The sequence below is a fragment of the Haliaeetus leucocephalus genome, unplaced genomic scaffold, assembly GCF_000737465.1.
Source record: "Haliaeetus leucocephalus isolate CR32 unplaced genomic scaffold, Haliaeetus_leucocephalus-4.0 Scaffold450, whole genome shotgun sequence".
NCBI lineage: Eukaryota > Metazoa > Chordata > Aves > Accipitriformes > Accipitridae > Haliaeetus > Haliaeetus leucocephalus.
The window spans coordinates 7,722,391-7,735,958 of record NW_010972886.1 but is presented as its reverse complement, the minus strand read 5'-3'; the positions used below and the strand labels follow the sequence as shown (position 1 = coordinate 7,735,958).

At 44.2% G+C, this 13,568-nt stretch overlaps 1 protein-coding gene across 6 annotated transcripts in view; it reads right to left on the bottom strand.

The window, feature by feature from the left end:
• Positions 1 to 2,838: 2,838 nt before the first annotated feature.
• Positions 2,839 to 13,568, bottom strand: part of CHGB (chromogranin B (secretogranin 1)) — a 19,946-nt gene continuing 9,216 nt past the window's right edge. For 4 of the 6 annotated variants that reach the window (XM_010574718.1, XM_010574719.1, XM_010574720.1 and 1 more), the window contains 5 exons: positions 10,298 to 10,433; positions 9,312 to 9,355; positions 7,903 to 7,996; positions 4,445 to 6,213; positions 2,839 to 3,245 (listed from right to left, as the gene is read on the bottom strand). In XM_010574718.1, the coding sequence (XP_010573020.1) occupies positions 3,162 to 3,245; positions 4,445 to 6,213; positions 7,903 to 7,996; positions 9,312 to 9,314 (1,950 nt within the window). In that variant the 5' untranslated portion in view covers positions 9,315 to 9,355; positions 10,298 to 10,433 and the 3' untranslated portion in view covers positions 2,839 to 3,161. Of the gene's footprint in view, positions 3,246 to 4,444; positions 6,214 to 7,902; positions 7,997 to 9,311; positions 9,356 to 10,297; positions 10,434 to 12,819; positions 12,878 to 13,461; positions 13,511 to 13,568 lie in introns of those variants that run through there. The other 2 variants (XM_010574722.1, XM_010574717.1) reach the window with 2 other exon arrangements.

The following is a 13,568-nucleotide window of genomic DNA, read 5'->3' as shown; positions in this document are numbered from 1 at the left end:
TTAACATAAGTAGAAAATAAATGACATAATGAAAAGCATCTCTAAGAGAAGGGACAAGGTGGTGGAGCAAAAGGAAGGCAATACTTACATACCTGTATTTAGTCTCCATAAAGCATAGCTCAGGAACCTGACCATCACTAGAGCCTCAAGGCAGGCTGTCCAGGGACTTTGATCTTCAGAACTATAGAACATAACAAATTGGTATAACCTAATTTTGGTCAATGGCGTGTAGATAAGGAACGGGGAAGGGTAGTGGGTATTAAACCAGAGGTGGAGTCCTTAAGGCAGGATTAACATTTAGACCACTGAGTTCTGCAGAAGCCACCCTTCTGAAAGAGCAGAGACCTGGGTTTGGATGGACAGCCTGAAAGGCCAACATCCCCCACACAGGCATATTTGCTGTATGAAGGGCTATCGCTGGGATGGCATGTTACCTCACAGTGCAAGTGCTCATCAGACCTGTCTGTCTCAGCTGTGGTTACAGTCACCTTAGCTGAACAGTGGCTGCCTTCAAATGATTGTTGAAAAAAATTTTGTAGGCACTCTTTCAAAAATTTGCCTACAGCTTCAAGTGGGCACCTTCAGTCAGAAAAGAGCAGTTGCTACTTTGCAGTCGAAATGAGTGCATTGTCTATGTCTGGCCACGTTTGTGTCTCCTGAAGTACTCGTCCAAGCTTGAAATCTGCCCAGTGAGGTGCTGTTTACACCTCAGAGGAACTTCAGCCTTCCTCCAGCAGTTGGCAGCACCCAATCTCACCAGCCAACTGAAACGCTCAAGCCTCTGCTTCTGTAATGCACTGCGGGTCTTTGGTGGGTCTGGGCCTGGTCAGGCAAAGGTATTGCCATGCTTGTAAGTCACTTGGTACCTGTTTTTATTCCTCTTTAGTCACAAAGCAGAACATAAAACTGCCTTCACTATGCAAATTTGCTGAAAATAGCAATATTTCTAGTAGTTACCACGCTTTCCATTCCTGTGTTTTAGTATTACTAAAACTACGTATCAAATTTACCATTATCCAGGGGTGCATGAGCCAGAAGCAAGACAATGCTTCTTCAGAAGCCAAAACCACCATTTCGGCTTCATTTGATTTCCTGGAACAAGGTTATACATCTTAATATACCAATACTTGTTTTAAATTGTACCACCTAACTTCGGTGCCAAAAGCACGCAATTTGCCTTTAAATAATGTAAATTAGTGTAAATTCTATTGGAAAACTGGTTTTTTTTTAAAAAAAAAAAGCTTGAACAGGCAATGCAAATGTGTAGATAAAAATAGAACAGTCAAGGGCAAGGAGCAGTCAAAATAGCTACTGGGCTCTCAGTGCTCGTGGCATCAGCCCCGCAGAGCAACACAAGCAGAACAGAGAAAGATGACAGATAAAAGGGCTGTCACAACGCTCTTGAAAGCTATTGAATGATACTTGGTTTTAAAGTCTTTCAAGGGACATGTTTTTAAGCAAAACATTGCTGATTCATGAATGCGTATTTGCATAACCTTAGCTTTTAAAAAACATTACTAAATTTGCATACTTGAACAATTTAGGTTTTCTGTGCTACAATTAAAGCTATTTGCTTTTAGCTATTTACGTACTCACAGACATGCTTTCTCTCATACCAGCTGGGGGGAAAAAAGTACCATGCTGCAATACTTACTGTAGGGTATTCTAAATTTTAAAAGGGAGAGTCTCAGAATTTGAAGACAGCAAAGTATTTCTGCAGCTGGGACACTTTCTAACTTTCCTTACTGTTGGTGGAAGTCTGGTGAAACCATGGTCCTACTGAAGTCAAAATTCTGTCAACTTCTTTGAGCCAAGATTTGATCTTCATGTACCTTAACCAAACAAGATGAAACGTTTGAGTGGTCTTACCAAAATCCCTAGGCATAGACATGCTCACACAGTTCAAGGACCAGTAGCACACTGAATATTTTCAGTTCATATTGCCTTACAGTTAATTGGAGAGTATGTTTGTGTTTTAATGAACAGGTGGATTAAGTGGGTTAAGCTGAGATGATAGATACTGCACATTTACTAATAATGTGACTCAGCTGAATTCTCTGTATAGCACTTCTCTCCTGTGTGTGGTGTTATACAAGTAACTGAAGATACTGTCACAGCAGAAAGTCTTTAAAAAACACATTTGGGTAAGTTTAATTAAATTGAACCCCAGATATTTGGAGTAATTGAAACTGATTATGGGATCATTTCTTTTACTGCTTCATAGTGTCGTAAGATTACCAAATGGCTCCTTCCACACACCACTTGCTCACTTAAGGCATCGTACCATTTAGTACACAGAGCCCATCCTGCCCCCACCTCGCTGGCTGCTGAGAAACTCGCCTTGGCGCAAGATCAGCCCTGCTCCAATGCAGCACACGGGCTCTGCAACACTTCTCACCGGGACCTGCTTGCCTGTAGTAGGCAGAAAGAACATGTTAGCCAAGCATGTTTGGTAGGTGATTAAATTAATGGGACTACTTAGTCTGAGTAAGTGGCAAAACCAATCCACTACATAATGCATTGATTCTGAAGCACCACATGCTTTCCAAATTAACAAGCATCCATTTGGTGTTGCAACCTCTTTGATTCTTTAATGACTAATTTCCAGAACTAAATAATTCGCAGGCCATTTCTGAGTTACCAGAGCACATTAATTGGCATTCCTTCTTACCTCTTGTGCTCTTGCTAACTGGCACATAAAAGGCACAGATAGGCTCCTTGTAATTTAAAAAAAATATTGGTGAACCACAAGCCAACATTTTGTACACAATCTATCCATCTGATACAGCTTACTTTGAAATAACCCAATCAGTCAAATAAGCAAGGAGAAAGTTTGGCCCAAGATCAATGTTTTTATTATTTCAAACTCAGACAAATATATTTCTGAAGAGCACTAACACAATTATTTTCACAAGCATATTAAAAATACCTGCCTTGCATGAAAGGTTATAATACTAAAATTCATGCTATTCAGATCTCAATAGCATAATAGCAAATTAAAGACATTTATCAGCTGTATAAATCACTACACTATAGTGGACAGTAAATAGTATTTCCTGGTTTTAGGGCAAACAACAATCCAGTGGCAGTGAATTTACCACAAAATACAGGTATTTTGAGTACAGCTACACCTAGCTTTGAAATGCCAAAGCAGAGCATCTTCAGCCTCTCCTGTTGTCATTAAACTTCTCAGCTATTTTCTGCAGCTCCAAATCCATAGTGGCCAGGTTTTCCAGTTCTTTTTCCTGTGAAAACATAGAGCATTTTACACATCAAATAATGTTGGCAAATGTTGTGTTCCATGAAAATGAGAGACAAAGACCATTTCTGAGGCAGACATCTCCTGCTACTTACTGGCCACTGGGCAGGTTGATGGGGTAAGGGGTGTTAACAAGCAGCGCAACACACACTTCAGAGATTTGTGTGCTTTCCTGCTTTTAACCAAATTAGGGCTGGGGAAAGTATCAAAATACTCATTCTGAGAGCTCGCCCTAATTACAGCTTGATCCTTCTAGCTTTAAAGCTCCATTATCTAGTAGTGACCTCCTGCTATCTCACAGCTGCCGCCCCCTCCAGCATGCAAGTCACTTCTGCCCAAGTGAAGGTCCCTTAGGAGGCCATAACCTTATGATCACAGTGGTTCAGGCTTATGACACACAGCAAGCACAGGGTGCAACAAGAGGAACACCTCCACAGTACCAGATGCTATGGGGAAAAAAAAAATTATGCAGCTAATTCTTGTCTATTATGATGACTTGCTAACACAGTTTAACCTCTATATAAATTAGTATTAAACCTCCACTGCTCCCAGCCCAGCTTTGTGCCATAGATATACCGTGACATACATGAGGAGCACCTAGCTGATGGGTGTAGACTCATTTCTCCTGACACCGATGCAGAACAGGAAGTCCAACAAGAAAACGATTCACATACATCGGAACTACATGCACAAATCGGGCTTACAAGTGCAAGCCAGGTTCCGCTCTGCATTACAGCCAGGAAGCCACGGACAGCTGAATTTCACTCTGAATGTTCAACTTACTTTTCAGCTGTACCTTTTAAACAACCTGACAGACCAAGTGGTGCTTCCAATTACCTCTCTGCTCCTGCTGCAACAGGCATCTTTGTTATATTAGTATGTAAGACCCTAGAGGGAGAGGTAGGGCCCAAAGAGGAAGAAAATCTCCTTTCTCTTCCTGTCCTGCAGCAGACAGAAGCTAATGATGATGCACATTGTCTTTATGAACTGTGCCCTGGGTTAGTTCCACCGAATTCATTCAAAGAAAGCAGATTTTTAAATCGCTGAAGATCTGGCTCTTGACATGACTTAATCTTGTTTGTGTTTTTCCATGCACAGTTTACCAGCTGCCTTGGGAATGGATTTAGAAACGCACATGTAAAGTCAGCTTCCCCTAGCTTTTCAGAGAAACACCTGTACACATACCTCCTGTTCTGTCAGAGGCCTCTGGCTCAGACTTCTTCTGTCATTCCCGATTATGTGGCGTTTTTTCATGTCTTCTTCAGAATTGTACAATTCTGGGAATTCAGCTGATTTCTTCCTGTAATTCAGAAGTTGTGCAAGTTGATCCATCTTGTTGTACTGCCTTTTCATATCGTATCTGTTCATTTTGCCAAGACTCCTCTTGTCAATGGGTCCATGGTTCAGAGCACTTAGGATTTGCTTTTTCTCCCACCAGTCATAGTCATTATATTCAGGGAAAAGATTCTTCTCATTCAGAGTGGGCCTGCTTTCCTCTTTGCCCTCCAGAAGCTGCTCTCCTGTGCTGTCCCTTTTCTGAAAGTGCCGGCTTTTCCACCACAGCAGTGGGTAGAAAGGGCTGTAGGATACTACAGTCCTCTTCTCATTCTCTGCAGGGAGATGGCTTGTGTAATCTTCCCTCTCTGCGTATCTTCCCTCCTCCATATTCTCCTCTTCATTTTCCATCTGATTACTGCTGTGATGCTTCCTTTCTACTTCCTCCTCCTCCGCACTGCTGCCAGGGTAGCGCTGTTGCTCTACACTGTCCTCAGTGCTGTAGTGTCTTCTGGCCTGCCCTTTGCGCTCTTGAGTGTACGCGTTCTGTGACCCTTCATCTTCATTGTCCCACAAGCGGTATCTCCCTCCAGCATGATGCTGCTCCTCCTTGCTGCCACCACTGAGATACTTATCCAGCTCTTCCTCACTTTCATCTCCAAGATACATCCTTCCCTCGGAATGCTGCCTCCTCGCCTCATGTGATCCATCACGGTGTCTCCTCTCCTCATGCCATTTCTCATTACTTTCTTCACTGTGGCGATGCCTCTTGTTTTCTTCTTCACTGCTCTCTTCACTCTGCTGCCACCTTTCTCTGTACTCACTTTCCTGGCCTGCATGCCTCTTCTCCTCCACCTCTTCAGACCCATGCCTCCCACGATAACCACTCTTCTCCTCACGCTGCTGCTCAGACTCTTCATGATGTTTCTGATGATGGTTCCTCTTGTCCCAGAGATAGGCCTCCTCTGTGTTTGAGTCCTCAGCTAGTTCCTCTTTCTCACCACCATGGCCCCTCTTCTTTTCAGAGAAGTCACCCATTCTATGCTTCCCATGATAACGTTTGGGTTTGTAGGGTTGCTTTTCCTCCTCTGTTTCTTCACTCTCATCCAATTCTTCATGCTCTTGCTGATGGGAGAAATCATGTTCCTTAGACTCATGGTGGTATTTTTCACTTCTTTCTTCCTCTGCCTCTCCCTCTTCACCTTCATGGATTCTTTTCGGGCTCTGCATTCCCTCCTCCGAGTGCCAGTGGCCCATGGGGCGCTGATCATTCCCATCAGGGAACTCCTCTGTGCTTGTGCCTCCAGAGTGGGACTTCTTGTTGAGAACAGCATGCTCTACCTCTTCATCATGACGCTTGCTCTCTTTGCCTTCTTCTTCACTGTGGTAGCTCTTCTCCTCCTCTCTTCCAGTTTCCTGATAGTGTTTCTTTTCTTCTGTATGAAGTCTCTCTTCTCGAATTGGTGTGTGGAGTCCATCCTCCTCTTCCTTGCTTTTACCTTCCTTGTGACCAAGCTTCTCCTCATCACTTCCTTTCAAGTACTTTTTAGATTCCTCTTCTGCCTGACTTTGTTCTTTCTCCACACTCCCAGTATGATGTTTTTCAATCTCTGCTAGGTCTTTCAAATGCCTCACTTCAAGTTGTTTGTTTTCGCTTCTCTCTCTGTCATTTCTATCACCTACAATAACAAAAGCAGCATAATGAAGTAATCCAACTCTCCACTGAAGCATTATTTCAGTTTAAATAGATAACTGGCTTCCCAAAGTAGCAGGAAGGTTTGGACAGAATTAATTTTTTAATTCTGCTTTTAAAATTAGTAATTTTCTAATATTTTGTATGTTTGCTTGGAAAAGCATTAACTAATTTTCAATTAATTAGGCATTTTAAAAGTTCCACTTAAATTTCCAGAATAATTTTTCCTCTTTGGCTTTTTTCTTGGTTTGTTATCACATTTTTAGTTTTGAATTAAATTAACTCTCATTCCCATTAAAAATCAATGGGATCTGGATTTGTGTTCAGTTCTTTGAATTTCAGACCTTATCCATCACATACGCTTATTCACAAAAAAGACAACCATCTATTTCAAGCTACTCCAAAATATCCAGGGCTTTTAGCAAATTTTAAAAGTTCTAAGTTGACTGAAAAAAAAGGAAATCTGTTACTTTGCAATAGTTATGTTTAATCAAATCATGCTCCTTCCACTATTTCCAAAATGCTAAATGCAAGTCTGACTCTGACCACAATGGTAACAGTATATTTCCACTTGTGTCTGAGTAACATCAGAAATAGATCACAAACTAAAAGTTTTCAGACAACAGCTGCACAGATTTAAAAATAGCTCATTATTTCTGAAAAGCTTCTCATTATCCAATATTCTTGGAGGCGATCTGTCAAAAATATGGTCCTTACCCTCTTTCCAGTAAGTGTCTTTTCATTTTCCAAAACATGGCAAATATACAGTTTTTTTCTGAAATTAACAATGTCATAAACAAAGCCTGATGGCATTCAGCATCTCCTAGAAATTTGGGACCAAGTTAGATACAAATATATGCATTCCCAAAGGCCCAAATCCACCCTTTTCTGATCACTGTATTAGGGCCATGCATTATTCCCTCTATAAACAAGCAGGAGACAGATGGGTTTCATTATTGCTTCCTGCTGGCAGGTAAGTTCAAGAGCCTTTTTATTCTTCTGTAATCAAATAAATTTAACTGGGCAGAAAAGAAAGATGTGTGTTCTGCAGTTTGGCACAGCATCAAACTTAACCACACTTCACTTACAGACAGTAACTGAACATGCAAACAGGCTTACACCTCGACATCGAGGCAGCTAAGCACCATGCTGTAGGAATGAGCTCATCTGAAATGACCACTCCCACATGGAGCTTTCAGCACACGTCGCCAGACCTCTGAAATCAGTACCACAAACTTAATCCTTTCTGGGCTTAGCAAAAGACTTCCCTCTCCTGAGCTGGGCATGGATTCAGTTGCTACCAGGTGCAGGAACCTCACTGATTTAAGTGGCAGTTATTTGAGGCCAGTTCTTATGCTCTGGGATGCATTCAACATGTGGTCCAAACACGGTCACATTTGTTGACCTCTCAGGCGACCTAAAGAGCTTCTCTAGTCCTCTCAGACTCTCCAGGTGGCTTAAGTAGAGAGCCACACGTGTTAGCCAAGAATCCCTGACAATTACCAGGTCAGGCTGTTTGGTCTTTGAGCAAGTCAGACTAAACAGAAGGAAATCAGAATCTGACATTTGGAGGCACCAGTTTCACACGGGCTGAAGTAACAGTTCACCAGCTCCAACACAAGAGAGAATCCATCTACCAAATTCCTTTCACAAGTACAGATAATGTTGTACTTACTCTTCTTCAAGATTTCTTTGCATTCAGGATTAATTGGTGGTGCATTTGGCTTAGACAGAGCATTGGACAGAACTTCCACTATGCACCGTGTTACCTGGAAGAAACAAAATAGGAGAAAAAACTCTCATGGCAAAAATAGAAATCCTACTTCTGACCCAGTTAGTGAGGAAAGCTAGTTTAGGATGAGAATTCAGGCTAATATTTATGAGTTTTGAGTAATCCCCAGCTCTACCACAACTTCCTGTGCATTTGGGCAACAAGTGCTTTGCTCCTCACTCCCATACCATTAAGAGGATAGTCATTAGCTCTTTTTATCTCCCCTTTTGTTTCAATAGGGAACAGGCTCCTTTTGTACATTTTTAAATATTAAAATACCCTATTCAGTACAAAAGAGAGTCAAACAACGTGTGGTAACAGCACCTTACAAAAAAAATAACCAACACAACACATGTTCAAAAGATGAGGATCATCCTATAGGATCTGTCCAAATGAGGATGCTGCAAAGGTGTTACCAGAAGTATTGCTTGGATTGACAATAAACCAAAACCGCCTTTATATCCTCTGTAAGTGACATGCTCCACAGTTTTTCATGTGTGTGTGCTGTAAGCCCTGCCTCTTTTAGTGCTTAACATTCAACTGGATAGTCTTCTGGAAGCAGAGAAAATTTAATCATTTAGGAAAGTCACACAACCTCCTCTAATCCTAAGCACTACTAAAGTAGCTCTTCTGTACAAATTCATGCAAAATGATTTTCAAGCATTGAAGTTGTTGGTTGTGAGGCGAGTGCTCAGATCGTCAGGGGTACAAGAGTCTCAGGCTCACAATTTGGGCAGCTGGATGGGGGGAGATGATAAAACATTTATATAGCCATTTGTCTTTTAACTGTTTTTAGTTATTACCAGGTGTTTACTAATCTAAATGATCACACTATCAACCAGTGGAGAGGGTCTGATGTCAGGTTACAGGTACTGAAGGCAGCTAATGGCATTTATTTAATCAAACAGGTTAAGAATCTCTTTCCAAAGCAGGAGATGGGACGACTGCATTAGAAAGTCTGTTACATAGTTGGTAACTGTAGGTATTTCATCTTTCTTCAAAGTTGCCATCTCACTTTTTACAGTCCAATAACGTGTACTATCAAATAATATTTCAGATAATTTTTTGGGCAGCTGTACAACATAGAGTTTCAAAAGTACCACACTGACACAGTAAGCCAGCCTCCATTTTCATCAAATGCACTGAAGTGCATGCAGGTATCTTCTGACAGCTAAAGGGACTCTCAGTTCCACATCACCCATGATCTCTTAAGAGACTACCCTTAGGAAAAAAAAACATTACCCTGAGAGTTTAAAGACAAAACATGGAGAGATGATATTTTCTGAAATCTGCTTTGACATACAGCTACTCACCATTTCTTCAATATGGTCTTTTTCCACTGGAACTGCACTGACACCTAGAAGAAAAACAAATTATTACAGACTCATTAATCCTAGCAACAAGCATCACTGACAGGAGTCTTCACTCAAATTGGGCTGATGAGATGGCTTGAGTTTTGGGTTGGCAGGTCAGTAAACCGGACACATTTTGCATTACAACTTTATTTTATTCAGGATGGAAAAGCAATGTAAAGTTGCAGCCTAGCACAAGAGAAGAGGCAGGTCGACATTTCTAGCACAAAAAGAATATACACCAAAAAATAGAAAGCAATACTTAAATTCCAAGACCGGAGCTCTACTGCAAGTCAGATCTTCATGTAGTTGTACCCATTTGGTGGTAAAAAAACCAGGAAACAAGCAAGGCCCGTTTGCACCCCAAGAACCTTTTGGCTTCTGCAAGGGGCTCCAGCTGCCCCACCACCACGTCCCCAGTAGGAGACCATTCTTCAAGGCTTTAAAGCAACTACTGTCCCAATCCTACCGGAGAAATCCTGTCTCGCTTGGATAGGAGGCAGCTCCTTGAGGGAAGGACAGAGCCAGAAGGGACAGGAAAATTTCAATTCACCAAGTGGTCCGTTATCACCCCAAAAAATAAGCAAAAAAAAAAAAATCCCAGTGGAAAACACTACTCTGGAAGGAAGTAGCACACCCCCCCCCCCCCCCCCTGGGGACACGGGGGGGAATTAACCCCCCCTTGCACCAGTTCTACTATACCTGGTCCAAGGTATTTGCTTTTGGAAAGAAGCAGTTGCAAATGAAACCTCCATGCTGCTTTATTTGGCCATCACTGCTGCCATATGTCTCCAGCTGGTTAACGAGCTTGGCTGCTGTGCATTATTAATAAACCGTGTCAATTCTCATCCACCGTGAGATTTGCAGAAGTGAAGTTAAGCAAGTCTGCCAGCCACACATGAGTACGCAGAAGCAAGGTTTATTGTATCCTGGCTTCACAGACTTACCGCATCATATATAATCACAGTACACAAATGTACAGCTTGGGGTGCAGTTCTGAAGTTCTTACACAAGTCAGGATAGTCTTAAATACATCTATCACCCTCTCTGCAATACTGCTTGGTTGGGACAGTGAGAGATCTTCTGTAACAGATGAACACAAAGCAGATTATGGAGACAAAGGGGGTCAGTTTACCTTACAGCGTAAGAAAAACTAACACTGCCCCAAGGAAGTTTCCTGCAGAGCAGACAGGAGCATGTAGCCTTGTGCTATTGAAAGCTGCAAAACTTTTCTTTTCTGTGTCTACAGAGGAAGCAGACATCCTCTTGAGCACTGACTCTGTGGGTAATAACTGAACACAATACAATAACAACTCTCTTGATATTTCTACTGTCCTCTATTTTTGCTCCCCGAAACACGTATGTAGGAATGTGCTTCTCCAGCCCCCATCTCTTCTCTGTGCATAAAACTGTGATCAGAGAAGAGAACCCACACGAGGACAGCACAGAAGGGATTCCCCTAAAATAGCACTACATCCCTACTCCATCATTTCCCCAGAATGCCAGGTGGTGTGTGTGGGAGATGGTGCTTAACAGAGCCAACCCTCTCCCCCATCTTTTGCATTCAGTGCTGACTGAGCCAGGCTTTAGGCTACTTTATTTACTAACCTAGTACGTGAATAACTACCACACTGCACAATGCTGACGCTGGTGCAGCCTAACCTGAGCACAGAAGATAAGGATGTGCACACACATGGGGGCAGGAGACTGGCAGCAAAGTCCCTTCTACTAAAAAAAAAAAAAAAGTGTTATTCACTAAAAGGACATTCTCCCAGTCCCACAGGGGTTGGAGATGCTGCTCTTACGGCACAAGCTGCTCCCAATCACTACTTATATGTAAGCAGAGGGGACAACCCACTTCACTGCCTCTTCTTGACAAGGCTCCTCTGGTCCTCCAGCCCATGAGAAATCACGACACACACAAGGGCAAAAGTCTGATTTTGTCCTTTTAGTGATACTCCCACAGCACACCTCCTGGGAGTTACACCCAGTTGATGTGATAAAGCACAGAACAAACTTTGGAACGTCTTTTGCTATTAGAGATGCCAGCTTTGGGCTGCCTCTCAAGCGCTATGTCAGTAGTGCAGGAATATAAAGTCAGGTTGTACTCACTGCCTTTGCCTTGTCATTCCCAAGCTCCCATCTCTCCAAGGAGATTTACAGACAGATTAATGACCATTAAGCAAGCGCTCAGTTAGCGATGAAAGCTGACGCACACAGACAAAGAAGCAGCATTAGGCTATCCTAACAATGTCAGAAGAATGGTATTGGACGAATGGTATTGGACATATGTCATATTAACCTGCTTGGAGGAACAAAATGAGTATCCAATCCATTCCAGAGTCTGAAATAATCTATTGAGGCAGCTGCTCTGTCAGAGCTGAGATAGGAAGCTCATGTGGATCCAGCATGCCCCACTTTACACCGGTGCCGGTAGCACTAGCCTGTGCCAGCTGGCAAGAGCTCCCTTGGGGCCACCTGCCAGCTGGAGATGGCTGGCCAACACCTCTGCCTTCCTCTCCACATGTGCTCAGGAGAGGTCAGGCCATCACCCCAGCACCACCAACACAGGCAGCAGGGCACCCACCCACTGGGCTTGTGGGCACACAGCAGACGGTAAAGCTGCAGGGTTTCGCTGCAGAAACAAAGTCAGAGCACACACCGAGATGGAAACCCTTCCCCTGCCCGTGCAGAAAAACCAGACCACAGACCCACAAAGGAAAACAAAGCCCTGGGTCTGCTTTCCCCTCCTGAACCAAATCTGCCCAGGTAGTTACAATCAGATTATTTGATTTTGCAGAAGTGCTGAAAGCTGATGAAGGTAATGAAAAAGGATGAGAAACGCAAGACAAATTCACATGGCGTTTGCTTGCATCTCCATGATTGGGACAGAACTTTTGGCGGGTGCCTGATGAAATCCCCACATGGCTTTGTTTCATCAATGCCAATGTCTCAGTGCAGTGCCATTGCTCATCAAAATGACAGCAAAAACCCTTCCTAGGAAAGATCACAGTAACTTTGGTATCTTGATATGCAGAAGGAGCACTAGAAGGTTCCTGAAGTTAATGTTTAACTGATACCCAGCCCCAAACAAACTTCTTAGTTCATTGATTCTGCCTGACATTTGAAAGCAAGAGAGCCAAAAAGGATGTTAAGAGGTACCTGACCTGTTTGAGGGCATAAACAGGAAAAAGTATTTGGTAAGAAATCCCCATGAGGTCTGTGGAGTAAGTCCAGTGAGCTTCTCTGGGTTGGGGTCTCTCCTGCCATCTTCCACCCTCCCCTTTGATTACAATAAAGGCATTTGAAGGTAGCCAACTTCATTACAGAGTTTCTGTACAAGTCCCAGAAGCGCTTCCATGTGGAGACCTCTAATAGAACTAAAGCCCAATTACTCAACTCAGAGTGACACCGATTCTTTCAAGAAATGGCGTAGTATGCATAAAAAGATATAAAGCCAAGCAATCACCTCATGCTCTTGTGTTTAATCTTCATTTCGCCGTGTGGTTTTAATATTTAATGCCGCACGCCAGAAAATTTTCTGTTAGTTAAAGCTGCAGACCTGCTACTTGACAATCATCTCCCACTATCGAGAGCTAGCTGGCAAAAATCCAGCAGCGCGGCTCGAATAAAATTACACCGAGAAGGCTTCGTGGAAGGAAACTCTACGGGGGGGAGAAAAATAAACCGAAAGCAGCCGACTGGCCCTCGCACAGCGTGAGGGCACAGGCTGGCTGCCGTCCGCCCGGCAGCGGCGAGCGGAGGGCTGCCGGCAGCCGGGGCGCCGCTCCGGGCAGCCCGGCGGGAGCCCCGCTGTGGCGCTGGCGCCTTCCTCCGGCCCCGGCCCTCCCTCGCGCCGGGCCGGCCGGAGGGGCGACCCCGCGGTGACGCGGCCGGGCCGGGCATGACGTCACACACCCACCGATGGCGTCACCCCTCCGGCAGCGCTCTTCAGAGGCGAAGCCCTCCACCCCCGCCCCCCCAAACCACCCCGCGCCCGGTGCGGCTTGTCACTCGCCTCTCCCTCACGGCGAGGGCGGGCTTCGCCGGACCCGCCGCTGAGGGAGCTCAACGGCCGCCCTCCCCTCGGGGGGGCCGCGCCCCCGCTCACCTGCCAGGGCGGCGGCCCCCAGGAGGCCGAGCAGCGCCAGCGGCCCCATGCTCGGCTCGGCTCGGCTCCGCTCCGCTCGGCTCAGCTCCGCCCTGCTCTGCTCGGGG